This window comes from Salvelinus alpinus, chromosome 4 (assembly GCF_045679555.1).
Source record: "Salvelinus alpinus chromosome 4, SLU_Salpinus.1, whole genome shotgun sequence".
Taxonomy (NCBI): domain Eukaryota; kingdom Metazoa; phylum Chordata; class Actinopteri; order Salmoniformes; family Salmonidae; genus Salvelinus; species Salvelinus alpinus.
Window position 1 is genome coordinate 20945068 of NC_092089.1, and position 27336 is coordinate 20972403.

The window sequence follows — 27336 nt, forward strand, 5'->3', positions numbered from 1 at the left end:
GGTCCAAGTAGAGAGTGTGTTGGAGGACCAAGTAGCTGGAAGGTCCAAGTAGAGAGTGTGTTGGAGGACCAAGTAGCTGGAATGTCCAAGTAGAGAGTGTGTTGGAGGACCAAGTAGCTGGAATGTCCAAGTAGAGTGTGTTGGAGGACCAAGTAGCTGGAAGGTCCAAGTAGAGAGTGTGTTGGAGGACCAATTAGCTGGAATGTCCAAGTAGAGAGTGTCCTGGAGGTCCAAGTAGCTGGAAGGTCCAAGTTGAGATTGTGCCAGTTTACTCTCTCAAATGACACCTTCTTAATAATAAGACTTCATAAAAATGTCACCACTATGATATTTAATTAGATCTCATGGAGCATCTAACATACAAGCCAGTTACATTTGGAAGTCGGAAGTTCACATACACTTAGGTTGGAGTCATTAAAACTTGTTTTTCAACCACTCCACAAATTGGCTCTCATGAGGACCGCCACAGGATAGGAAGACCCAGAGTTACCTCTGCTGCAGAGGATAAGTGCATTAGAGTTAACTGCACCTCAGATTACAGCCCAAATAAATGCTTCATAGAGTTCAATTAACAGACACATCTCAACATCAACTGTTCAGAGGAGACTACGTGAATCAGGCATTCATGGTCGAATTGCTGCAAAAAAAAACACTACTGAAGGACACCAATAAGAAGAAGAGACTTGCTTGGGCCAAGAAACACGAGCAATGGATATTTGACAGGTGGAAATCTGTCTGATGAGTCTAAATGTGAGATTTTTGATTACAACCGCTGTGTCTTTGTGAGACTCAGAGTAGGTGAACGGATGATCTCTGCATGTGTTGTTCCCCCTGTGAAGAATGGAGGAGGTGTGATGGTGTGGGGGTGCTTTGCTGGTGACACTGTGATTTATTTAGAATTCAAGGCACACCAGCATGGCTACCACAGCATTTTTACCAGCTATACGCCATACCATCTGGTTTGCGCTTAGTGGCACTATCACTTGTTTTCAACAGGACAATGACCCAAAACACACCTCCAGGCTGTGTAAGGGCTATTTGACCAAGGAGAGTGATGGAGTGCTTCATCAGATGACCTGGCCTCCACAATCATCTGACCTCAACCCATATGGTTTGGGATGAGTTGGACCGCAGAGTGAAGGAAAAGCATATGTGGGAACTCCTTCAAGACTGTTGGAAAAGCATTCCTCATGAAGCTGTTTCAGAGAATGCCAAGAGTGTGCAAAGCCGTCATCAAGGCAAAGGGTGGCTATTTTGAAGAATTTAAAATATAAAATGTATTTTGATTTGTTTAACACTTTTTTGGTTACTACATGATTCCATATGTGTTATTTCATAGTTTCACTATTATTTACAAAGTAAAACATAGAAAAAATAAAGAAAAACTCTTGAATAAGTAGCTGTGTCCAAACTTTTGACTGGTACTGTATATGCTGTGTATCATTCCTAAACACTATATCCACCAATTATTCACGTGCCTTTTATAATCAAATCAAATCAAATCAAATCAAATCAAATTTTATTAGTCACATACACATGGTTAGCAGATGTTAATGCGAGTGTAGCGAAATGCTTGTGCTTCCGACAATGCAGTAATAACCAACAAGTAATCTAACCTAACAATTCCACAACTACTACCTTAAACACACACACAAGTGTAAAGGGATGAAGAATATGTACATAAGATATATGAATGAGTGGTGGTACAGAACGGCATGGCAAGATGCAGTAGATGGTATAGAGTACGGTATATACATATGAGATGAGTACTGTAGGGTATGTAAACATAAAGTGGCATAGTTTAAAGTGGCTAGTGGTACATGTATTACATAAAGATGGCAAGATGCAGTAGATGATATAGAGTACAGTATATACATATGAGATGGGTAATGTAGGGTATGTAAACATTATATTAAGTGGCATTGTTTAAAGTGGCTAGTGGTACATTTTTACATAATTTCCATCAATTCCCATTTTTAAAGTGGCTGGAGTTGAGTCAGTATGTTGGCAGAGGCCGCTAAATGTTAGTGGTGGCTGTTTAACAGTCTGATGGCCTTGAGATAGAAGCTGTTTTTCAGTCTCTCGGTCCCTGCTTTGATGCACCTGTACTGACCTCGCCTTCTTGATGATAGCGGGGTGAACAGGCAGTGGCTTGGGTGGTTGTTGTCCTTGATGATCTTTATGGCCTTCCTGTGACATCGGGTGTGATTGCTTGTGGGTTCCTTCATGTGTGTGTAAAATATTACTGTTCTCAGATTTTTTATTCATAGACTTTATATGTATATATTTTTTTGTTGCTAAATGCGATTCTGTATATATCCATTGTTTAGCTGGAAAGGAATGTTCGTATCCTGTATATTTGACTGTGATATGTGGTTGTCTCACCTAGCGATCTTACTAAGTTGAATGCATTAACTGTAAGTCACTCTGGATAAGATGTCAAATGTACATACTTTACATACTTTTGTGTATATAGTGTATGTATGTGGACACCCCTTCAAATTAGTGGATTCGGCTGTTTCAGCTACACCCGTTGCTAACAGGTGTATAAAATAGAGCACACAACCATGCAATCTCCATAGACAAACATTGGCAGTAAAATGGCTTTACGTCAGCACAATAACTGTTCGTCGGGAGCTTCATGAAATGGGTTTCCATGGCTGAGCAGCCGCACACAAGCCTAAGATCAACATGTGCAATGTCAAGTGTCGGCTGGAGTGGTGTAAAGCTCGCCACCATTGGAATATGGAGCAGTGGAAACGCGTTCTCTAGAGTGTTGAATCACGCTTCACCATCTGGCAGTCTGATGGACGAATCTGGGTTCATGAGATGCCAGGAGAACGCTACCTGCCCCAATGCATAGTGCCAACTGTAAAGTTTGGTGGAGGAGGAATAATGGTCTGGGGCTGTTTTTCATGGTTTGGGCTAGGCCCCTTAGTTCCAGTGAAGGGAAATCTTAACGCTACAGCATACAGTGACGTTCTAGACAATTCTGTGCTTCCAACTTTGTGGCAACAGTTTAGGGAAGGCCCTTTCCTGTTTCAGCAAACGGTTTGTCGAGATCGGTGTGGAAGAACTCGACTGGCCTGCCCAGAGCCCTGACCTCAACTCTATCGTAACACCTTTGGGATGAATTGGAATGCCGACTGCAAGCCAGGCCTACAGTAATTGCCCAACAACAGTGCCGACCTCACTAATGCTCTTGTGGAGTGAGATGTTCGACGATCAGGTGTCCACATACACTAAATGACCAAAAGTATCTCATATTATTGTACAGATTTTTTTAACATTTAAAAAATATATAACATTTGTACAGTTCTCTATTAAAAATGTAGTTATTTGTCACATTTGACTGTGTAAAACCTAGCAATACTACTTATTTCTCTGAGACTGAGGCGGATATATAGCGTTTTACAATCTGCAGATCCTCTCAAGCTCTGTCAGGTTGGATGGGTAGCATCGCTGTACAGCTATTTTCAGGTCTCTCCAGAGACGTTCGATCGGGTTCAAGTCCGGGCTCTGGCTGGGCCACTCAAGGACATTCAGAGACTTGTTCCGAAGCTACACCTGCGTTGTCTTGGCTGTGTGCTTAGGGTCGTGGTCCTGTTGGAAGGTGAACCTTCTCCCCAGTCTGAGGTCCTGAGTGCTCTGGAGCAGGTTTTCATCAAGGATTTCCCTGTACTTTGCTCCGTTCATCTTTCCCTCAATCCTGACTAGTCTCCCAGTCCCTGCCGCTAAAAAACATCCCCACAGCATGATGCTGCCACCACCATGCTTCACTGTAGGGATGGTGCCAGGTTTCCTCCAGACGTGACACTTGGCATTCAGGCCAAAGAGTTCAATCTTGGTTTCATCAGACCAGAGAATCTTGTTTCTCATGGTCGGAGTCCTTTAGGTGCCTTTTGACAAACTCCAAGCGGGCTGTCATGTGCCTTTTACTAAGGAGTGGCTTCCGTCTGGCCACTCTACAGTCGTGGCCAAAAGTTTTGAGAATGACACAAATATTGATTTTCACAAAGTCTGCTGCCTCAGTTTGTATGATGACAATTTGCATATACTCCAGAATGTTATGAAGAGTGATCAGATAAATTGCAATTAATTGCAAAGTCCCCCTTTGCCATACAAATGAACTGAATTCGAATAACAGACTGGAAGCTTCAAAAGGAGGGTGGTGCTTGGAATCATTGTTCTTCCTCTGTCAAACATGGTTACCTGCAAGGAAACACATGCCGTCATCATTGCTTTGCACAAAAAGGGCTTCACATGCAAGGATAATGCTGCCAGTAAGATTGCACCTAAATCAACCATTTATGAGTTCATCAAGAACTTCAATGAGAGCGGTTCAATTGTTGTGAAGAAGGCTTCAGGGCGCCAAGAAAGTCCAGCAAGCACCAGGACGTCTCCTAAAGTTGATTCAGCTGCGGGATCGAGGCACCACCAGTACAGAGCTTGCTCAGGAATGGGAGCAGGCAGGTGTGAGTGCATCTGCACGCACAGTGAGGCAAAGACTTTTGAAGGATGGCCTGGTGTCAAGAAGGGCAGCAAAGAAGCCACTTCTCTCCACGAAAAACATCAGGGACAGACTGATATTCTGCAAAAGGTACAGGGATTGGACTGCTGAGGACTGGGGTAAAGTCATTTTCTCTGATGAATCCCCTTTCCGATTGTTTGGGGCATCCGGAAAAAAGCTTGTCCGGAGAAGACAAGGTGAGCACTACCATCAGTCCTGTGTCATGCCAACAGTAAAGCATCCTGAGACCATTCATGTGTGGGGTTGCTTCTCAGCCAAGAGAGTGGGCTCACTCACAATTGTGTCTAAGAACACAGCCATGAATAAAGAATGGTACCAACAGATCCTCCGAAAGCAACTTCTCCCAACCATCCAGGAACAGTTTGGTGATGAACAATGCCTTTTCCAGCATGATTGAGCACCTTGCCATATGGCAAAAGTGATAACTAAGTGTCTCAGGGAACAAAACATCAATATTTTGGGTCCATGGCCAGGAAACTCCCCAGACCTTAATCCCATTGAGAACTTGTGGTCAATCCTCAAGAGGCGTGTGGACAAACAAAAACCCACAAATTCTGACAAACTCCAAGCATTGATTATGCACAAATGGGCTGCCATCAGTCAGGATGTGGCCCAGAAGTTAATTGACAGCATGCCAGGGTGGATTGCAGAGGTCTTGAAAAAGAAGGGTCAACACTGCAAATATTGACTCTTTCCATCAACTTCATGTAATTGTCAATAAAAGCCCTTGACACGTATGAAACGCTTGAAATTATACTTCTTTATTTCATAGTAACATCTGACAAAAATATCTAAAGACACTGAAGCAGCAAACTTTGTGGAAATTAATATTTGTGTCATTCTCAAAACTTTTGGCCACGACTGTACAATAAAGGCCTGATTGGTGGAGGGCTGTAGAGATGGTTGTCCTTCTGGAAGGTTCTCCCATCTCCACATAGGAACTCTGGAGCTCTGTCAGAGTGACCATCGGGTTCTTGGTAACCTCCCTGACCAAGGCCCTTCTCCCCTGATTGCTCAGTTTGGCCGGGTGGCCAGCTCTAGGAAGTCTTGGTGGTTCCAAACTTCTGTCATTTAAGAATGATGGAGGTCACTATGTTCTTGGGGACGTTCAATGCTGCAGAAATGTTTTGGTACCCTTCACCAGATCTGTGCCTCTACACAATCCTGACAATTCCTTTGACCGCAAGGCTTGGTTTTTGCTCTGACATGCACTGTCAACTGTGGGACCATATATAGACAGGCATGTGCCTTTCCAAATCATGTCCAATCAATTGAATTTACCACAGGTGGACTCCAATCAAGTTGTAGAAACATCTCAAGGATGATCAATGGAAACCGGATGCAACTGAGCTCAATTTCGTGTCTCATAGCCAAAGGTCTGAATACTTATATAAATAAGGTATTTCTGTTTTTTTAATTTGCAAAAATGTCTAAATACCTTTTTCTGTGTTGTCATTATGGGGTATTGTGTGTAGATTGATGAGGAAAAACATTTATTTAATCAATTTTAGAATAAGGCTGTGATGTAACAACATGTGGAAAAAGTCAAGGGATCTGAATACTGTATCTTTGCCATAGATGAACGTCAAGGGGTCTGAATACAGTGTCTTTGCCATAGATGAATGTCAAGGGATCTGAATACAGTGTCTTTGCCATAGATGAATGTCAAGGGATCTGAATACAGTGTCTTTGCCATAGATGAACGTCAAGGGGTCTGAATACAGTGTCTTTGCCATAGATGAACGTCAAGGGGTCTGAATACAGTGTCTTTGCCATAGATGAATGTCAAGGGATCTGAATACAGTGTCTTTGCCATAGATGAACGTCAAGGGGTCTGAATACAGTGTCTTTGCCATAGATGAACGTCAAGGGGTCTGAATACAGTGTCTTTGCCATAGATGAATGTCAAGGGGTCTGAATACAGTGTCTTTGCCATAGATGAACGTCAAGGGATCTGAATACAGTGTCTTTGCCATAGATGAAAGTCAAGGGGTCTGAATACAGTGTCTTTGCCATAGATGAATAGGGTAAACTTGTAATTCTATTTGCTGACCCCTACAGTATCTATCTAGCCTAGCTATATAAATCACACCCCTCCGCAAACACGCCTTCTCCAATGTTGGTTACCCGGCGGTACTTATGTAAATTAGGTAAGAGAATACAATGTTACCAGTGTTTGACATGGGGGAGGGGCCAGTAACTTTATGATCAAACTTGATCAATATAGAAACAACGATAATTTTTCATACCTTGGTCATCAATACTTTAATCTGGTTTCCTTCAAATATCATCCAATTTCATGAAAAACATGATTTTGACCTTTAAACATGACCTTTAAACAATAAAAGCTAATTCACCAACATTTCTGAAAATGGATATATAGCATTTTAGAATGAAACTTCATATACATACTTCATTATTTAAAGAATTCCTCCTCACACTAGCACACGTGCCCTTCTGAAACATCTCCGTTTGTTTTTAAACAGGAATTACAGTAAAACGCAATATAGTTCCCCAGTAAGGCATTAGACAGGTGCAGAATAAATATTTGACATGTACACCTTCTCAATGGTGTTACAAGTACCATGGAATCTCATCTCAGAGGTAGAAAACCGCATGTGTTAAGACAGTGTTGTACAGTCAATGTAGACTAGTAGCTAAGTTAGCAAGGAGCGGCAATACAAAAAGGGAAGGATTATTTGACAGTCTTTGCAGAACCAACAAGGCTAGTAATTCATTATTTAGTACCTTGTTGAAGTATACAGTATTTCTTATGTGTTCTATTCTGCACGATGAGACACTACAGGTGGAAAGACAGGACACCATTTTTGCATAATAGTCTCTGCATTCGAAGGGTATGCTCGCATAAAGACGCTACATTAATACACTACTCGGATAAATGTTGTCTATTAAGGCAATAAACTGGATAAACTCTCAAATGAAAAAATGAAAACAACAATGAATTATAAAGCAGCAACATGCGTGGGGGGGTGCTGGGTAGTGGATGGACATGTGAATAATGGATAGTAGATGGACATGTGAATGATGGATAGTAGATGGACATGTGAATGATGGATAGTGGATGGACATGTGAATGATAGATAGTAGATGGACATGTGAATGATGGATAGTGGATGGACATGTGAATGATGGATAGTGGATGGACATGTGAATAATGGATAGTAGATGGACATGTGAATGATGGATAGTGGATGGACATGTGAATAATGGATAGTAGATGGACATGTGAATGATGGATAGTGGATGGACATGTGAATGATGGATAGTAGATGGACATGTGAATAATGGATAGTAGATGGACATGTGAATGATGGGTAGTAGATGGACATGTGAATGATGGATAGTAGATGGACATGTGAATGATGGATAGTGGATGGACATGTGAATAATGGATAGTAGATGGACATGTGAATGATGGATAGTGGATGGACATGTGAATGATGGATAGTAGATGGACATGTGAATAATGGATAGTAGATGGACATGTGAATGATGGGTAGTAGATGGACATGTGAATGATGGATAGTAGATGGACATGTGAATGATGGATAGTGGATGGACATGTGAATAATGGATAGTAGATGGACATGTAAATGATGGATAGTAGATGGACATGTGAATGATTGATAGTAGATGGACATGTGAATGATGGATAGTGGATGGACATGTGAATGATGGATAGTAGATGGACATGTGAATGATGGATAGTAGATGGACATGTGAATGATGGATAGTGGATGGACATGTGAATGATGGATAGTGGATGGACATGTGAATGATGGATAGTAGATGGACATGTGAATGATGGATAGTGGATGGACATGTGAATGATGGATAGTGGATGGACATGTGAATGATAGATAGTAGATGGACATGTGAATGATAGATAGTAGATGGACATGTGAATGATGGATAGTGGATGGACATGTGAATGATGGATAGTGGATGGACATGTGAATGATAGATAGTAGATGGACATGTGAATGATAGATAGTAGATGGACATGTGAATGATGGATAGTAGATGGACATGTGAATAATGGATAGTAGATGGACATGTGAATGATGGATAGTGGATGGACATGTGAATGATGGATAGTGGATGGACATGTGAATGATAGATAGTAGATGGACATGTGAATGATAGATAGTAGATGGACATGTGAATGATGGATAGTAGATGGACATGTGAATGATGGATAGTGGATGGACATGTGAATAATGGATAGTAGATGGACATGTGAATGATGGATAGTAGATGGACATGTGAATGATGGATAGTAGATGGACATGTGAATGATGGATAGTAGATGGACATGTGAATGATGGATAGTGGATGGACATGTGAATAATGGATAGTAGATGGACATGTGAATGATGGATAGTAGATGGACATGTGAATGATGGATAGTAGATGGACATGTGAATAATGGATAGTGGATGGACATGTGAATGATGGATAGTAGATGAATATGTGAATAATGGATAGTGGATGGACATGTGAATAATGGATAGTGGATGGACATGTGAATGATGGATAGTAGATGGACATGTGAATGATGGATAGTAGATGGACATGTGAATGATGGATAGTAGATGGACATGTGAATGATAGATAGTGGATGGACATGTGAATGATGGATAGTAGATGGACATGTGAATGATAGATAGTGGATGGACATGTGAATGATGGATAGTGGATGGACATGTGAATAATGGATAGTGGATGGACATGTGAATGATGGATAGTAGATGGACATGTGAATAATGGATAGTGGATGGACATGTGAATGATGGATAGTGGATGGACATGTGAATGATGGATAGTAGATGGACATGTGAATAATGGATAGTGGATGGACATGTGAATGATGGATAGTAGATGGACATGTGAATGATGGATAGTAGATGGACATGTGAATGATGGATAGTAGATGGACATGTGAATGATAGATAGTGGATGGACATGTGAATGATGGATAGTAGATGGACATGTGAATAATGGATAGTGGATGGACATGTGAATGATGGATAGTAGATGGACATGTGAATGATGGATAGTGGATGGACATGTGAATGATGGATAGTGGATGGACATGTGAATGATGGATAGTGGATGGACATGTGAATGATAGATAGTAGATGGACATGTGAATGATAGATAGTAGATGGACATGTGAATGATGGATAGTGGATGGACATGTGAATGATGGATAGTGGATGGACATGTGAATGATAGATAGTAGATGGACATGTGAATGATAGATAGTAGATGGACATGTGAATGATGGATAGTAGATGGACATGTGAATAATGGATAGTAGATGGACATGTGAATGATGGATAGTGGATGGACATGTGAATGATGGATAGTGGATGGACATGTGAATGATAGATAGTAGATGGACATGTGAATGATAGATAGTAGATGGACATGTGAATGATGGATAGTAGATGGACATGTGAATGATGGATAGTGGATGGACATGTGAATAATGGATAGTAGATGGACATGTGAATGATGGATAGTAGATGGACATGTGAATGATGGATAGTAGATGGACATGTGAATGATGGATAGTAGATGGACATGTGAATGATGGATAGTAGATGGACATGTGAATGATGGATAGTGGATGGACATGTGAATAATGGATAGTAGATGGACATGTGAATGATGGATAGTAGATGGACATGTGAATAATGGATAGTGGATGGACATGTGAATGATGGATAGTGGATGGACATGTGAATGATGGATAGTAGATGGATATGTGAATAATGGATAGTGGATGGACATGTGAATGATGGATAGTAGATGGACATGTGAATGATGGATAGTAGATGGACATGTGAATGATGGATAGTAGATGGACATGTGAATGATAGATAGTGGATGGACATGTGAATGATGGATAGTAGATGGACATGTGAATGATAGATAGTGGATGGACATGTGAATGATGGATAGTGGATGGACATGTGAATAATGGATAGTGGATGGACATGTGAATGATGGATAGTAGATGGACATGTGAATAATGGATAGTGGATGGACATGTGAATGATGGATAGTGGATGGACATGTGAATGATGGATAGTAGATGGACATGTGAATAATGGATAGTGGATGGACATGTGAATGATGGATAGTAGATGGACATGTGAATGATGGATAGTAGATGGACATGTGAATGATGGATAGTAGATGGACATGTGAATGATAGATAGTGGATGGACATGTGAATGATGGATAGTAGATGGACATGTGAATAATGGATAGTGGATGGACATGTGAATGATGGATAGTAGATGGACATGTGAATGATGGATAGTGGATGGACATGTGAATGATGGATAGTAGATGGACATGTGAATAATGGATAGTGGATGGACATGTGAATGATGGATAGTAGATGGACATGTGAATGATGGATAGTAGATGGACATGTGAATGATGGATAGTAGATGGACATGTGAATGATAGATAGTGGATGGACATGTGAATGATGGATAGTAGATGGACATGTGAATGATAGATAGTAGATGGACATGTGAATGATGGATAGTGGATGGACATGTGAATGATAGATAGTAGATGGACATGTGAATGATGGATAGTAGATGGACATGTGAATGATGGATAGTAGATGGACATGTGAATGATGGATAGTAGATGGACATGTGAATGATGGATAGTAGATGGACATGTGAATGATGGATAGTGGATGGACATGTGAATGATGGATAGTAGATGGACATGTGAATGATGGATAGTGGATGGACATGTGAATGATGGATAGTGGATGGACATGTGAATGATGGATAGTGGATGGACATGTGAATGATGGATAGTAGATGGACATGTGAATGATGGATAGTGGATGGACATGTGAATGATGGATAGTAGATGGACAGGTGAATGATGGATAGTAGATGGACATGTGAATGATGGATAGTGGATGGACATGTGAATGATGGATAGTAGATGGATATGTGAATGATGGATAGTGGATGGACATGTGAATGATGGATAGTAGATGGACATGTGAATGATGGATAGTAGATGGACATGTGAATGATGGATAGTGGATGGACATGTGAATGATGGATAGTAGATGGACAGGTGAATGATGGATAGTAGATGGACATGTGAATGATGGATAGTGGATGGACATGTGAATGATGGATAGTAGATGGATATGTGAATAATGGATAGTGGATGGACATGTGAATGATGGATAGTAGATGGACATGTGAATGATGGATAGTAGATGGACATGTGAATGATGGATAGTGGATGGACATGTGAATGATGGATAGTAGATGGACATGTGAATGATGGATAGTGGATGGACATGTGAATGATGGATAGTAGATGGACATGTGAATGATGGATAGTAGATGGACATGTGAATGATGGATAGTAGATGGACATGTGAATGATGGATAGTGGATGGACATGTGAATGATGGATAGTAGATGGACATGTGAATGATGGATAGTGGATGGACATGTGAATGATGGATAGTAGATGGACATGTGAATGATGGATAGTGGATGGACATGTGAATGATGGATAGTAGATGGACATGTGAATGATGGATAGTGGATGGACATGTGAATGATGGATAGTAGATGGACAGGTGAATGATGGATAGTAGATGGACAGGTGAATGATGGATAGTGGATGGACATGTGAATGATGGATAGTAGATGGATATGTGAATAATGGATAGTGGATGGACATGTGAATGATGGATAGTAGATGGACATGTGAATGATGGATAGTAGATGGACATGTGAATGATGGATAGTGGATGGACATGTGAATGATAGATAGTAGATGGACATGTGAATGATGGATAGTGGATGGACATGTGAATGATGGATAGTGGATGGACATGTGAATGATGGATAGTAGATGGACATGTGAATGATGGATAGTGGATGGACATGTGAATGATGGATAGTAGATGGACAGGTGAATGATGGATAGTAGATGGACATGTGAATGATGGATAGTGGATGGACATGTGAATGATGGATAGTAGATGGACAGGTGAATGATGGATAGTAGATGGACATGTGAATGATGGATAGTAGATGGACATGTGAATGATAGATAGTAGATGGACATGTGAATGATGGATAGTAGATGGACATGTGAATGATAGATAGTAGATGGACATGTGAATGATGGATAGTAGATGGACATGTGAATGATAGATAGTAGATGGACATGTGAATGATAGATAGTAGATGGACATGTGAATGATAGATAGTAGATGGACATGTGAATGATGGATAGTGGATGGACATGTGAATGATGGATAGTGGATGGACATGTGAATGATAGATAGTAGATGGACATGTGAATGATGGATAGTGGATGGACATGTGAATGATGGATAGTAGATGGACATGTGAATGATGGATAGTAGATGGACATGTGAATGATAGATAGTAGATGGACATGTGAATGATGGATAGTGGATGGACATGTGAATGATGGATAGTGGATGGACATGTGAATGATGGATAGTGGACGGACATGTGAATGATAGATAGTGGATGGACATGTGAATGATGGATAGTGGATGGACATGTGAATGATGGATAGTAGATGGACATGTGAATGATGGATAGTAGATGGACATGTGAATGATAGATAGTAGATGGACATGTGAATGATGGATAGTAGATGGACATGTGAATGATGGATAGTGGATGGACATGTGAATGATGGATAGTAGATGGACATGTGAATAATGGATAGTAGATGGACATGTGAATGATGGGTAGTAGATGGACATGTGAATGATGGATAGTAGATGGACATGTGAATGATGGATAGTGGATGGACATGTGAATAATGGATAGTAGATGGACATGTAAATGATGGATAGTAGATGGACATGTGAATGATTGATAGTAGATGGACATGTGAATGATGGATAGTGGATGGACATGTGAATGATGGATAGTAGATGGACATGTGAATGATGGATAGTAGATGGACATGTGAATGATGGATAGTGGATGGACATGTGAATGATGGATAGTAGATGGACAGGTGAATGATGGATAGTAGATGGACATGTGAATGATGGATAGTGGATGGACATGTGAATGATGGATAGTAGATGGACAGGTGAATGATGGATAGTAGATGGACATGTGAATGATGGATAGTAGATGGACATGTGAATGATAGATAGTAGATGGACATGTGAATGATGGATAGTAGATGGACATGTGAATGATAGATAGTAGATGGACATGTGAATGATGGATAGTAGATGGACATGTGAATGATAGATAGTAGATGGACATGTGAATGATAGATAGTAGATGGACATGTGAATGATAGATAGTAGATGGACATGTGAATGATGGATAGTGGATGGACATGTGAATGATGGATAGTGGATGGACATGTGAATGATAGATAGTAGATGGACATGTGAATGATGGATAGTGGATGGACATGTGAATGATGGATAGTAGATGGACATGTGAATGATGGATAGTAGATGGACATGTGAATAATGGATAGTAGATGGACATGTGAATGATGGATAGTAGATGGACATGTGAATGATGGATAGTGGATGGACATGTGAATGATGGATAGTAGATGGACATGTGAATGATGGATAGTAGATGGACATGTGAATGATGGATAGTGGATGGACATGTGAATGATGGATAGTAGATGGACATGTGAATGATAGATAGTAGATGGACATGTGAATGATGGATAGTGGATGGACATGTGAATGATGGATAGTGGATGGACATGTGAATGATGGATAGTGGACGGACATGTGAATGATAGATAGTGGATGGACATGTGAATGATGGATAGTGGATGGACATGTGAATGATGGATAGTAGATGGACATGTGAATGATGGATAGTAGATGGACATGTGAATGATAGATAGTAGATGGACATGTGAATGATAGATAGTAGATGGACATGTGAATGATGGATAGTAGATGGACATGTGAATGATGGATAGTAGATGGACATGTGAATGATAGATAGTAGATGGACATGTGAATGATAGATAGTAGATGGACATGTGAATGATGGATAGTAGATGGACATGTGAATGATGGATAGTGGATGGACATGTGAATAATGGATAGTGGATGGACATGTGAATGATAGATAGTAGATGGACATGTGAATGATGGATAGTAGATGGACATGTGAATGATAGATAGTAGATGGACATGTGAATGATGGATAGTAGATGGACATGTGAATGATGGATAGTAGATGGACATGTGAATGATGGATAGTAGATGGACATGTGAATGATGGATAGTGGATGGACATGTGAATGATAGATAGTAGATGGACATGTGAATGATGGATAGTAGATGGACATGTGAATGATGGATAGTGGATGGACATGTGAATGATGGATAGTAGATGGACATGTGAATGATGGATAGTAGATGGACATGTGAATGATGGATAGTAGATGGACATGTGAATGATGGATAGTGGATAGTCATGTGCAAGATGGTACGTCCCAAATGGCATCCTATTCCCTTTAGCGTATGATGCACTACTTGGGCCCATAGGGCTGGGGTCAAAAGCAGTACACTATGTAGGGAATAGGGTGCCATTTGAGGCGTAACCAATGAGACGGATAGAGCAGCAGGACTCCAGCCCCCAGAGCCAGCCTGGGCCACAGTACAGACAGGAAGTCCAAACAGGGTTGTGTTCATAAGTGCACACCGTAGCAAAACGTTTTGCAACTGAAAACAAAACAATTAAGTTTCTTATTGGACTGGAAGTTGCAGTCTGTTTTCTTCCGTTTGGTGCCTTATGAACGCACAAGCGTTTCTTACTGGACACGTTCAGGTAGTCCCACCCTGTTTCAGTCCTGTGCCTAATAAACATGACCCAGTCCAGGAGGTGATAGCCTGGTTCCCTCCTCAGGTCACCACAACACAGGACAGTCCAGGAGGTGATAGCCTGGTTCCCTCCTCTGGTCACCACAACACAGGACAGTCCAGGTGGTGATAGCCTGGTTCCCTCCTCAGGTCACCACAATACAGGACAGTCCAGGTGGTGATAGCCTGGTTCCCTCCTCAGGTCACCACAATACAGGACAGTCCAGGTGGACAAAGCCTGGATCCCTCCTCAGGTCACCACAACACCGGACAGTCCAGGTGGACAAAGCCTGGATCCGTCCTCAGGTCACCACAACACAGGACAGTCCAGGAGGTGATAGCCTGGTTTCCCTCCTCAGATCACCACAATACAGGACAGTCAAGGTGGTGATAGCCTGGTTCACTCCTCAGGTCACCACAATACAGGACAGTCCAGGTGGGCAAAGCCTGGATCCCTCCTCAGGTCACCACAACACAGGACAGTCCAGGTGGGCAAAGCCTGGATCCCTCCTCAGGTCACCACAACACCGGACAGTCCAGGTGGTGATAGCCTGGATCCCTCCTCAGGTCACCACAATACAGGACAGTCCAGGTTGGCAAAGCCTGGATCCCTCCTCAGGTCACCACAACACCGGACAGTCCAGGTGGGCAAAGCCTGGATCCTTCCTCAGGTCCCAGTAAGTGTTGTTGCTAACCCAGGTGTCGTCCTTTGATTTCCTGTGGACAACAGAAAGACATTCTTTACCTGAATTGAATAATGAAATACCTTCTAAAAAGAATCAACAACAAAAAGATCATGATGCAAAACACAGCATCATCATCATCATCATCTGCCTCATCATCCGCCTCATCATCATCATCATCATCATCATCATCCCATTTTTGCTTTTTACTAAGTGCTCTATCTTGAAAACTTGACTGCTGACATTTTTGTGGATTGTATTAACAGTGAACTAACGAACAAAATACTAAACTTAGACCGTTTTTGAACTATGCCTTCACTCACAAGCTCGCCAACAGAATTGAATGGAAACTGAGAACCAGCTACTGAGAATGGAGTAACCTAATGTTCCCATTGACATGTTACATGCCTGGTGTGTCTGTTGTGGTACATGTACATCTATATAGGTACATCCATATTGTGTTATAAACTGGGTGGTTCAGGCCCTGAAAGCTGATTGGCTGAAAGTCGTGGTAAATGAGATAACACGGGTATGACAAAACATTTATTTTTACTGCTCTAATTATCTTGGTAACCAGTTTATAATAGCAGTAAGGCACCTCGGGGGTTTGTGGTATTTGGCCAATATACCATGGCGAAGGGCTGTATCCAAGCGCGTTGCGTCATGCATAAGAACAGCCCTTAGCCGTGATATATTGGCCATATACCACACCCCCTCCTGCCTTATTGCTTTAATAAACCCAGTGGGAATAAATGCAAGTGGAGTTTAGCTGTGGAGTTGTATTAGAACAGGGAAGACAAAAAAAAATCCCAAGGGCCCCTTTATAAGAAACATAAAGTCTAGACCCAATGTTATTCCACTACCAAATACGTTTTATTATTATCATTTATATGAACCCTCAAATTAATTGGACGTATTCTCTTTTACAGAAAGGGCCTGATTCCGACCTGAGTTAAGCGCAAGTAAATGGAAGGTAATTATCTGAACTTGAACTAAAGCATGAGAATAGCGTGATGTTCACCTGCTATTCGTTTTGGGTGGAGATGGAATAAATGGAGGTGTGGCGGAGGTGTGTCTACAGATACGGCGGATTCTGACTGACTTAATGCCCTCATAATTCCACCACTTTTACGCGCTAGGAAACTATGAATGAGGTCTAGCAAACCTACCGAATCCAAGTGGAAAAAGCATCAGATTACCTTTTTTTCCCCCCAATCAAAAAATAACCATTCTCCATGCACTGTAATTCACAACTTGATCAGAGCTATTGATTAGAGCTTGGTAAACGAGTACTTGATAAGAGGTATTTATTAGAGCTTGGTAAATGAGTAATCAGTTTGGATGAGGGGATTGTAAATATAAATGACACTTGTTTTAGATCTATTTGACATTATAATCACTGGAGACGAATGTGAAACCAGTCATATGGTAGAAAACTGAAACATTTCAACATATCAACTTTCTCACAGAAAACTCCACGATAAAATCTGTTGGCCAGTAAATGGGATTACATTTATTCAGTGCGCGCAGGGGGGGGGGGGGGGGGGGCACACCTGCAAAGCCCATTACGCACCTTCGTAAGGCAATACCAAGTACTGAGAAGTGCGTAGGAAAGGTGTGCGTAAGAAACGTGTAATTTCCAAAGTCGTAATCGGTCCCAAAGTGAATAGATCAATTGATAGCAACCGAATCGCACATTGTATCAGATTACTTCCCAAGCAAAGATAACCCCATGTGCATCAGTGTCTTCCTCTGGGAGTCTACCACTTGTTTCTAGCATCGCAGAGCTACAGTGGGGCAAAAAAGTATTTAGTCAGCCACCAATTTTGCAAGTTCTCCCACTTAAAAAGATGAGAGAGGCCTGTAATTGTCATCATAGGTACACTTCAACTATGACAGACAAAATGAGAAAAAAAATCCTGAAAATCACATTGTAGGATTTTTTATGAATTTATTTGCAAATTATGGTGGAAAATAAGTATTTGGTCACCTACAAACAAGCAAGATTTCTGGCTCTCACAGACCTGTAACTTCTTCTTTAAGAGGCTCCTCTGTCCTCCACTCATTACCTGTATTAATGGCACCTGTTTGAACTTGTTATCAGTATAAAAGACACCTGTCCACAACCTCGAACAGTCACACTCCAAACTCCACTATGGCCAAGACCTAAGAGCTGTCAAAGGACAGAAACAAAATTGTAGACCTGCACCAGGCTGGGAAGACTGAATCTGCAATAGGTAAGCAGCTTGGTTTGAAGAAATCAACTGTGGGAGCAATTATTAGGAAATGGAAGACATACAAGACCACTGATAATCTCCCTCGATCTGGGGCTCCACACAAGATCTCACCCCGTGGGGTCAAAATGATCACAAGAACGGTGAGCAAAAATCCCAGAACCACACAGGGGGACCTAGTGAATGACCTGCAGAGAGCTGGGACCAAAGTAACAAAGCCTACCATCAGTAACACACTACGCCGCTAGGGACTCAAATCCTGCAGTGCCAGACGTGTCCCCCTGCTTAAGCCAGTACATGTCCAGGCCCGTCTGAAGTTTGCTAGAGAGCATTTGGATGATCCAGAAGAAGATTGGGAGAATGTCATATGGTCAGATGAAACCAAAATAGAACTTTCTGGTAAAAACTCAACTCGTCGTGTTTGGAGGACAAAGAATGCTGAGTTGCATCCAAAGAACACCATACCTACTGTGAAGCATGGGGGTGGAAACATCATGCTTTGGGGCTGTTTTTCTGCAAAGGGACCAGGACGACTGATCCGTGTAAAGGAAAGAATGAATGGGGCCATGTATCGTGAGATTTTGAGTGAAAACCTCCTTCCATCAGCAAGGGCATTGAAGATAAAACGTGGCTGGGTCTTTCAGCATGACAATGATCCCAAACACACCGCCCGGGCAACGAAGGAGTGGCTTCGTAAGAAGCATTTCAAGGTCCTGGAGTGGCCTAGCCAGTCTCCAGATCTCAACCCCATAGAAAATCTTTGGAGGGAGTTGAAAGTCTGTGTTGCCCAGCAACAGCCCCAAAACATCACTGCTCTAGAGGAGACCTGCATGGAGGAATGGGCCAAAATACCAGCAACAGTGTGTGAAAACCTTGTGAAGAATTACAGAAAACGTTTGACCTCTGTCATTGCCAACAAAGGGTATATAACAAAGTATTGAGATAAACTTTTGTTATTGACCAAATACTTATTTTCCACCATAATTTGCAAATAAATTCATAAAAAATCCTACAATGTGATTTTCTGGATTTTTTTTTCTCATTTTGTCTGTCATAGTTGAAGTGTACCTATGATGAAAATTACAGGCCTCTCTCATCTTTTTAAGTGGGAGAACTTGCACAATTGGTGGCTGACTAAATACTTTTTTGCCCCACTGTATGTGTCGTTATAGATCGGTTTATACAATTGCGCATTTGTAAAAATAAATACTGTATAGTAAAAAAAAAAGATCCCTCAAATCAAGGAAGGTCCCGCGACACCTAGGTTGGGAAGCCCTGTACTAGAGTGCTCATCTCCTGTCTTTCGCCACGTCCGTGACAGTTTAGGCATCGCCCTGTATCCAGCTCTAGGAGTTCACCTGAAGAATGTGGGTTGATGTGTCATGGTGTTTTCCTCCAGGACTCTGCGTCTGTCTCTCTGCTGCTGTTCTATCTTCTGTTTCTGTTCCTCTGCTGCCTCTACGTCGCCCTCCTCTAGCAGCCTGGTACACACACACACACACACACACACACACACACACACACACACACACACACACACACACACACACACACACACACACACACACACACACACACACACACACACACACACACACACACACACACACACACACACACACAGAGGGACATTTGGATACACAATAAATCAAACCCAACTGTGTATGTTGTAATAATGGTCATTTGATGAGTGTAATACGAAACTGTATTGCCAAATGTGCATTTCTACATTGTTACGACATGCTCATTCCTACACCATGCTGGTGCTTACACCATGCTGGTCTCTACGCCATGCTGGTCTCTACACCATGCTGGTCTCTACGCCATGCTGGTCTCTACACCATGCTGGTCTCTACGCCATGCTGGCCTCTACTGGTCTCTACACCATGCTGGTCTCTACACCATGCTGGTCTCTACGCCATGCTGGTCTCTACACCATGCTGGTGCCTACACCATGCTGGTCTCTACGCCATGCTGGTCTCTACACCATGCTGGTCTCTACGCCATGCTGGTCTCTACGCCATGCTGGCCTCTACTGGTCTCTACACCATGCTGGTCTCTACGCCATGCTGGTCTCTACGCCATGCTGGTCTCTACACCATGCTGGTCCCTACACCATGCTGGTGCATACGCCATGCTGGTCTCTACACCATGCTGGTCTCTACACCATGCTGGTCTCTACGCCATGCTGGTGCCTACACCATGCTGGTCTCTACGCCATGCTGGTCTCTACGCCATGCTGGTGCCTACACCATGCTGGTCTCTACACCATGCTGGTCTCTACACCATGCTGGTCTCTACGCCATGCTGGTCTCTACGCCATGCTTGTCTCTACGCCATGCTGGTCTCTACGCCATGCTGGTCTCTACACCATGCTGGTCTCTACGCCATGCTGGTCTCTACGCCATGCTGGTGCCTACACCATGCTGGTCTCTACGCCATGCTGGTCTCTACGCCATGCTGGTCTCTACGCCATGCTGGTCTCTACACCATGCTGGCCCCTACACCATGCTAAGACAACGGTGTGTTACTGTAGCACTCTTCTCTCTGTCTCTCACCTCTGGTCGAGCCGTAGCCGGGTGTCTGTGGCAGGCAGCAGCAGTTTTAGTGAAGGGTCCAGCTCATTGAGCTCCATAGCAAACTTAGTGAAGCCGTAGTACTGCTCGTGGTCAGCCGGCATGGCATCTGAGAACACACACACACACACACACACACACACACACACACACACACACACACACACACACACACACACACACACACACACACACACACACACACACACACACACACACACACACACACACACACACACACACACACACACACACACACACACACGACAGGGTAAAAAATGCCTTTTATGTAATAAGGAACAGTGGTGTAAAGTACTTAAGTAAAAATACTTGAAAGTACTACTTAAGTCGTTTTTTTGTGTATCTGTACTTTACTCTACTATTTATATTTTTGACAACTTTTACTTTTACTTAACTACATTCCTAAAGAAAATGATGTACTTTTTACTCCATACATTTTCCATGACACCCAAAAGTACTCATTGCATTTTGAATGCTTAGTAGCACAGAAAATGGTCCAATTCAAGCACTTATCAAGAGAACATCCCTGGTCATCCCTACTGCCTCTGATCTGGTGGACTCACTAAACAGAGAACATCCCTGGTCATCCCTACTGCCTCTGATCTGGTGGACTCACTAAACAGAGAACATCCCTGGTCATCCCTACTGCCTCTGATCTGGTGGACTCACTAAACACACATGCTTTGTTTTTAGATGATGTTGGAGTGTGACCCTGGCTATTCGTAAATAAAAAACAAGAATATTGTGCCGTCTGGTTTGCTTAATATAAGGAATTTTAAATGATTCATACTTTTACTTTTGATATTTAAGTATATTTGATCAATTACATGTACTATTGAATCTTAAGTATATTTAGAACCAAATACTTTCAGACTTTTACTGTGTGATTTTCACTTTTACATTTTACTTCTATTACGGTATCTTTACTTTTGTGAGAACTTAGTACTTTTTCCACCTCTGATAAGGAATACTTACATTTACATTTAAGTCATTTAGCAGACGCTCTTATCCAGAGCGACTTACAAATTGGTGCATTCACCTTATGATATCCAGTGGAACAACCACTTTACAATAGTGCATCTAACTATTTTAAGGGGGGGGGGGGGGTTAGAAGGATTACTTTATCCTATCCTAGGTATTCCTTAAAGAGGTGGGGTTTCAGGTGTCTCCGGAAGGTGGTGATTGACTCCGCTGACCTGGCGTCGTGAGGGAGTTTGTTCCACCATTGGGGTGCCAGAGCAGCGAACAGTTTTGACTGGGCTGAGCGGGAACTGTACTTCCTCAGAGGTAGGGAGGCGAGCAGGCCAGAGGTGGATGAACGCAGTGCCCTTGTTTGGGTGTAGGGCCTGATCAGAGCCTGAAGGTACGGAGGTGCCGTTCCCCTCACGGCTCCGTAGGCAAGCACCATGGTCTTGTAGCGGATGCGAGCTTCAACTGGAAGCCAGTGGAGAGAGCGGAGGAGCGGGGTGACGTGAGAGAACTTGGGAAGGTTGAACACCAGACGGGCTGCGGCGTTCTGGATGAGTTGTAGGGGTTTAATGGCACAGGCAGGGAGCCCAGCCAACAGCGAGTTGCAGTAATCCAGACGGGAGATGACAAGTGCCTGGATTAGGACCTGCGCCGCTTCCTGTGTGAGGCAGGGTCGTACTCTGCGAATGTTGTAGAGCATGAACCTACAGGAACGGGTCACCACCGCCTTACTTCATAAGTACAGATGTACAGGGCTACTTACAGTATATTAATATTGTTTAGCTTCAGACAGATATTTTGCTAAGATATCTACTGGTATAAATAAAGATATAGAGATACATTTCAAAATCAACTGTATGGATAAGAAAAGTAATTATGTAAATGTCATATTTCATTTACATTTTTTGTACAAATTAGCAAAAAAATGCTTTGTCAAGATATAGACACAAGGGGTCTGCACTGTATCTACTAGTAGAAATTAACATATAGACACAAGGGGTCTGCACTGTATCTACTAGTAGAAATTAACATATAGACACAAGGGGTCTGCACTGTATCTACTAGTATAAATTAACATATAGACACAAGGGGTCTGCACTGTATCTACTAGTAGAAATCAAGATAAGGAGATCATTTAAAAATCAACTGTACGGATAAGAACAGTATGGATAGTTCCAACCGATGTTTACATGGGCTAAACATGTAAAGCCCTGCTCTATAGCATGTGTAGGTCAAGCCACTGGGCTCAGTATAACAGGTTCAGTCTATTATTACAATCATACATACTGGCTCTCCAGATGCAGGTGGCAGAGGGTGGGTCTCCACAGTACACCCCCTCGTTCCACTTCCCAAACAGTCTGTGGATGACCTTCCCCTTGTGGTCTGTGATGGTGCCCTCCACCTCGTTAACACTCGAGTTCCAGTACTTTGCCTGTACACAGGGAGGAATGCATAACATTGTTATTGAATATCAAGCCCTGGCCAAAAGTATTGCAGTATACACTTAGAGAAAAAATATGCTATAACCGTAAAGGGTTCTTATGCTGTCCCCATAGGAGAACCCTTTTGGATTCCATGTAGAACCCTTTCCACAGAGGGTTTGACATAGAATCCAAAAGGGTTCAACCTGGAACCCAAAAGGGTTCTACCTGGAACCAAAAAGGGTTCAACCTGGAACCCAAAATGATTCAACATGGAACCAAAAAGGGTTCTACCTGGAACCAAAAAGGGTTCTCCTATGGGGAAAGCTGAAGAACCCTTTGGAACCCTTTTTCTAAGAGTGTCTAGGGAATAGGGTTCCATTGGGGACAGGCCCTAAATGACTCTTATTTAATAGTTCTCAGGTTTAGTTTGTCTGTCACTCTGATCTATGAGTCACTGTGGGTAAGAGTCATAAAATATCTTTATTTTCATCTTCATATATCAGCCAGTAGATGGCTGTGTTGAGTTATCTATGTTCAAACACAACATGCTGAACCAGTAGAGTACAGTAGTTTACAATGAGAACCACTGAGGAGATGAGGGGACAGGAGAAGAGAGGAGAGGAGAGAGGAAAGAGGAGAGACGAGAGGGGTGAGGGGTGAGAGGAGAGAGATGAGAGAGGAAAGAGGAGAGAGGGGAGAGGGGAGAGATGAGAGGGGTGAGAGGAGAGGGGGTAGAGATGAGAGAGGAGAGATGAGAGGGGAGAGTGGAGAGGAGAGAGGAGAGAGGAGAGAGGAGAGGACAGCACACTAGAGGACAGGACAGGACAGTAGAGGACAGAAGAGGGGAGAGGGGAGAGGGGAGGAAAGAGGAAAGAGGAGAGGACAGGAGAGGTTATATTGTATAATGAGCTCCTACATGTCTTGACCTGGCATCTTACACTGCAGTAGACCTTTCAACTCCTCAGAGACCAACACCAATTACCTGTCAGCTTTTGGAATGGGCTCTACGAAGTTCAACTTCAAAACGCAGAGATGGATGGAGTTGTTGTTCATTCAGGGGAAAGGCCATGCACACCCTGTGTAAGATGCCAGGTCAAGACATGTGTGTGTGTGTGTGTGTGTGTGTGTGTGTGTGTGTGTGTGTGTGTGTGTGTGTGTGTGTGTGTGTGTGTGTGTGTGTGTGTGTGTGTGTAACACAGTTTGGACTAATTTAAGCTTTTAACAACCCTTTCACCAACCTGCATCACTTATAAAGAAGCATTTCCACTCAGCTTCCAGCTTTCCAGTGTCCACTTAGACTGGGGAGTGGCTGAATATCTCTCACTGAAAACCAGCTTCATTACTGCCATGGCCAGGGGGGACTCACAAACCCAAATACTGACTGACTTCATTACTGCCATGGCCAGGGGGGACTCACAAACCCAAATACTGACTGACTTCATTACTGCCATGGCCAGGGGGGACTCACAAACCCAAATACTGACTGACTTCATTACTGCCATGGCCAGGGGGGACTCACAAACCCAAATACTGACTGACTTCATTACTGCCATGGCCAGGGGGGACTCACAAACCCAAATACTGACTGCTCTAAATATCAGGTGAAACAGGTGGAATATCCCCTCCGGTTCATACACACACATACTCCCCCCCCCCCTGTCTCTCACCTTGATGAAGATGACCTTACACTGGCAGATATCAGTGCTGGTGTTCCTGATGGAGATCTCTCCATAGTGTTCTATCCCCCCCCCCTGTCTCTCACCTTGATGAAGGTGACCTTACACTGGCAGATATCAGTGCTGGTGTTCCTGATGGAGATCTCTCCATAGTGTTCTATCCCCCCCCCCTGTCTCTCACCTTGATGAAGGTGACCTTACACTGGCAGATATCAGTGCTGGTGTTCCTGATGGAGATCTCTCCATAGTGTTCTATCCCCCCCCCCCCCCCCTGTCTCTCACCTTGATGAAGATGACCTTACACTGGCAGATATCAGTGCTAGTGTTCCTGATGGAGATCTCTCCATAGTGTTCTATCCAGCGCTGGCCACTCAGGATGTTGTGGATGCAGGACGTCACCTTGTTCCACTCATAGTGGTCACCAAACCTGCAGGACGGGGAGAGGGCGTGTCACAATATGTGTGTGTGTGTGTGTGTGTGTGTGTGTGTGTGTGTGTGTATGTGTGTGTGTGTGTGTGTGTGTGTGTGTGTGTGTGTGTGTGTGTGTGTGTGTGTGTGTGTGTGTGCGTGCGTGCGTGCGTGCGTGCGTGCGTGCGTGCGTGCGTGCGTGTGTGAGCATGAGATAAGACGCAGGTCAGTGTACAAAACAACAAAAGTACCTTTAATAGAATTAAATCAGTCCATTATCAGTCTATCAGTCTATCATCAGTCTATCATCAGTCTATTATCAGTCTATCATCAGTCTATTATCAGTCTATCAGTCTATTATCAGTCTATCATCAGTCTATTATCAGTCTATCAGTCCATTATCAGTCTATCATCAGTCTATTATCAGTCTATCATCAGTCTATCAGTCTATCATCAGTCTATCATCAGTCTATCAGTCTATCATCAGTCTATTATCAGTCTATCAGTCTATCATCAGTCTATCATCAGTCTATCATCAGTCTATCATCAGTCTATTATCAGTCTATCATCAGTCTATCATCAGTCTATCATCAGTCTATCAGTCTATCATCAGTCTATCATCAGTCTATGATGGACCATGGATGTAGTGGCTAGTTGGTCAGTAAGGGTGGTCTGGTTGTACCATGGATGTAGTGGCTAGTTGGTCAGTAAGGGTGGTCTGGTTGGACCATGGATGTAGTGGCTAGTTGGTCAGTAAGGAGGGTCTGGTTGGACCATGGATGTAGTGGCTAGTTGGTCAGTAAGGGGGGTCTGGTTGAACCATGGATGTAGTGGCTAGTTGGTCAGTAAGGGTGGTCTGGTTGGACCATGGATGTAGTGGCTAGTTGGTCAGTAAGGAGGGTCTGGTTGGACCATGGATGTAGTGGCTAGTTGGTCAGTAAGGGTGGTCTGGTTGGACCATGGATGTAGTGGCTAGTTGGTCAGTAAGGGTGGTCTGGTTGGACCATGGATGTAGTGGCTAGTTGGTCAGTAAGGGTGGTCTGGTTGGACCATGGATGTAGTGGCTAGTTGGTCAGTAAGGGTGGTCAGGTTGGACCATGGATGTAGTGGCTAGTTGGTCAGTAAGGAGGGTCTGGTTGGACCATGGATGTAGTGGCTAGTTGGTCAGTAAGGGTGGTCTGGTTGGACCATGGATGTAGTGGCTAGTTGGTCAGTAAGGGTGGTCAGGTTGGACCATGGATGTAGTGGCTAGTTGGTCAGTAAGGGTGGTCTGGTTGACCCATGGATGTAGTGGCTAGTTGGTCAGTAAGGAGGGTCTGGTTGGACCATGGATGTAGTGGCTAGTTGGTCAGTAAGGAGGGTCTGGTTGGACCATGGATGTAGTGGCTAGTTGGTCAGTAAGGGGGGTCAGGATGTACCATGGATGTAGTGGCTAGTTGGTCAGTAAGGGTGGTCTGGTTGGACCATGGATGTAGTGGCTAGTTGGTCAGTAAGGAGGGTCTGGTTGGACCATGGATGTAGTGGCTAGTTGGTCAGTAAGGAGGGTCTGGTTGGACCATGGATGTAGTGGCTAGTTGGTCAGTAAGGGGGGTCTGGTTGGACCATGGATGTAGTGGCTAGTTGGTCAGTAAGGGTGGTCTGGTTGGACCATGGATGTAGTGGCTAGTTGGTCAGTAAGGAGGGTCTGGTTGGACCATGGATGTAGTGGCTAGTTGGTCAGTAAGGGTGGTCTGGTTGGACCATGGATGTAGTGGCTAGTTGGTCAGTAAGGGGGGTCAGGATGTACCATGGATGTAGTGGCTAGTTGGTCAGTAAGGAGGGTCTGGTTGGACCATGGATGTAGTGGCTAGTTGGTCAGTAAGGGTGGTCTGGTTGGAC

At 43.1% G+C, this 27336-nt stretch overlaps 1 protein-coding gene across 2 annotated transcripts in view; it reads right to left on the reverse strand.

Annotated features, from left to right (window-relative positions):
- Positions 1–14737: 14737 nt before the first annotated feature.
- The window catches only part of osbpl3b (oxysterol binding protein-like 3b), a 148941-nt gene continuing 136342 nt past the window's right edge, over positions 14738–27336 (reverse strand). Inside the window, exons 20-24 of one of the 2 annotated variants that reach the window (XM_071395968.1) lie at positions 25333–25477; positions 23238–23382; positions 20943–21069; positions 19743–19865; positions 14738–16184 (exon numbers count right to left, since the gene is read on the reverse strand). In XM_071395968.1, coding sequence (XP_071252069.1) covers positions 16088–16184; positions 19743–19865; positions 20943–21069; positions 23238–23382; positions 25333–25477 — 637 coding nt within the window. In that variant the 3' untranslated portion in view covers positions 14738–16087. The remainder of the gene's footprint in view (positions 16185–19742; positions 19866–20942; positions 21070–23237; positions 23383–25332; positions 25478–27336) is intronic. The other variant, XM_071395969.1, reaches the window with a different exon arrangement.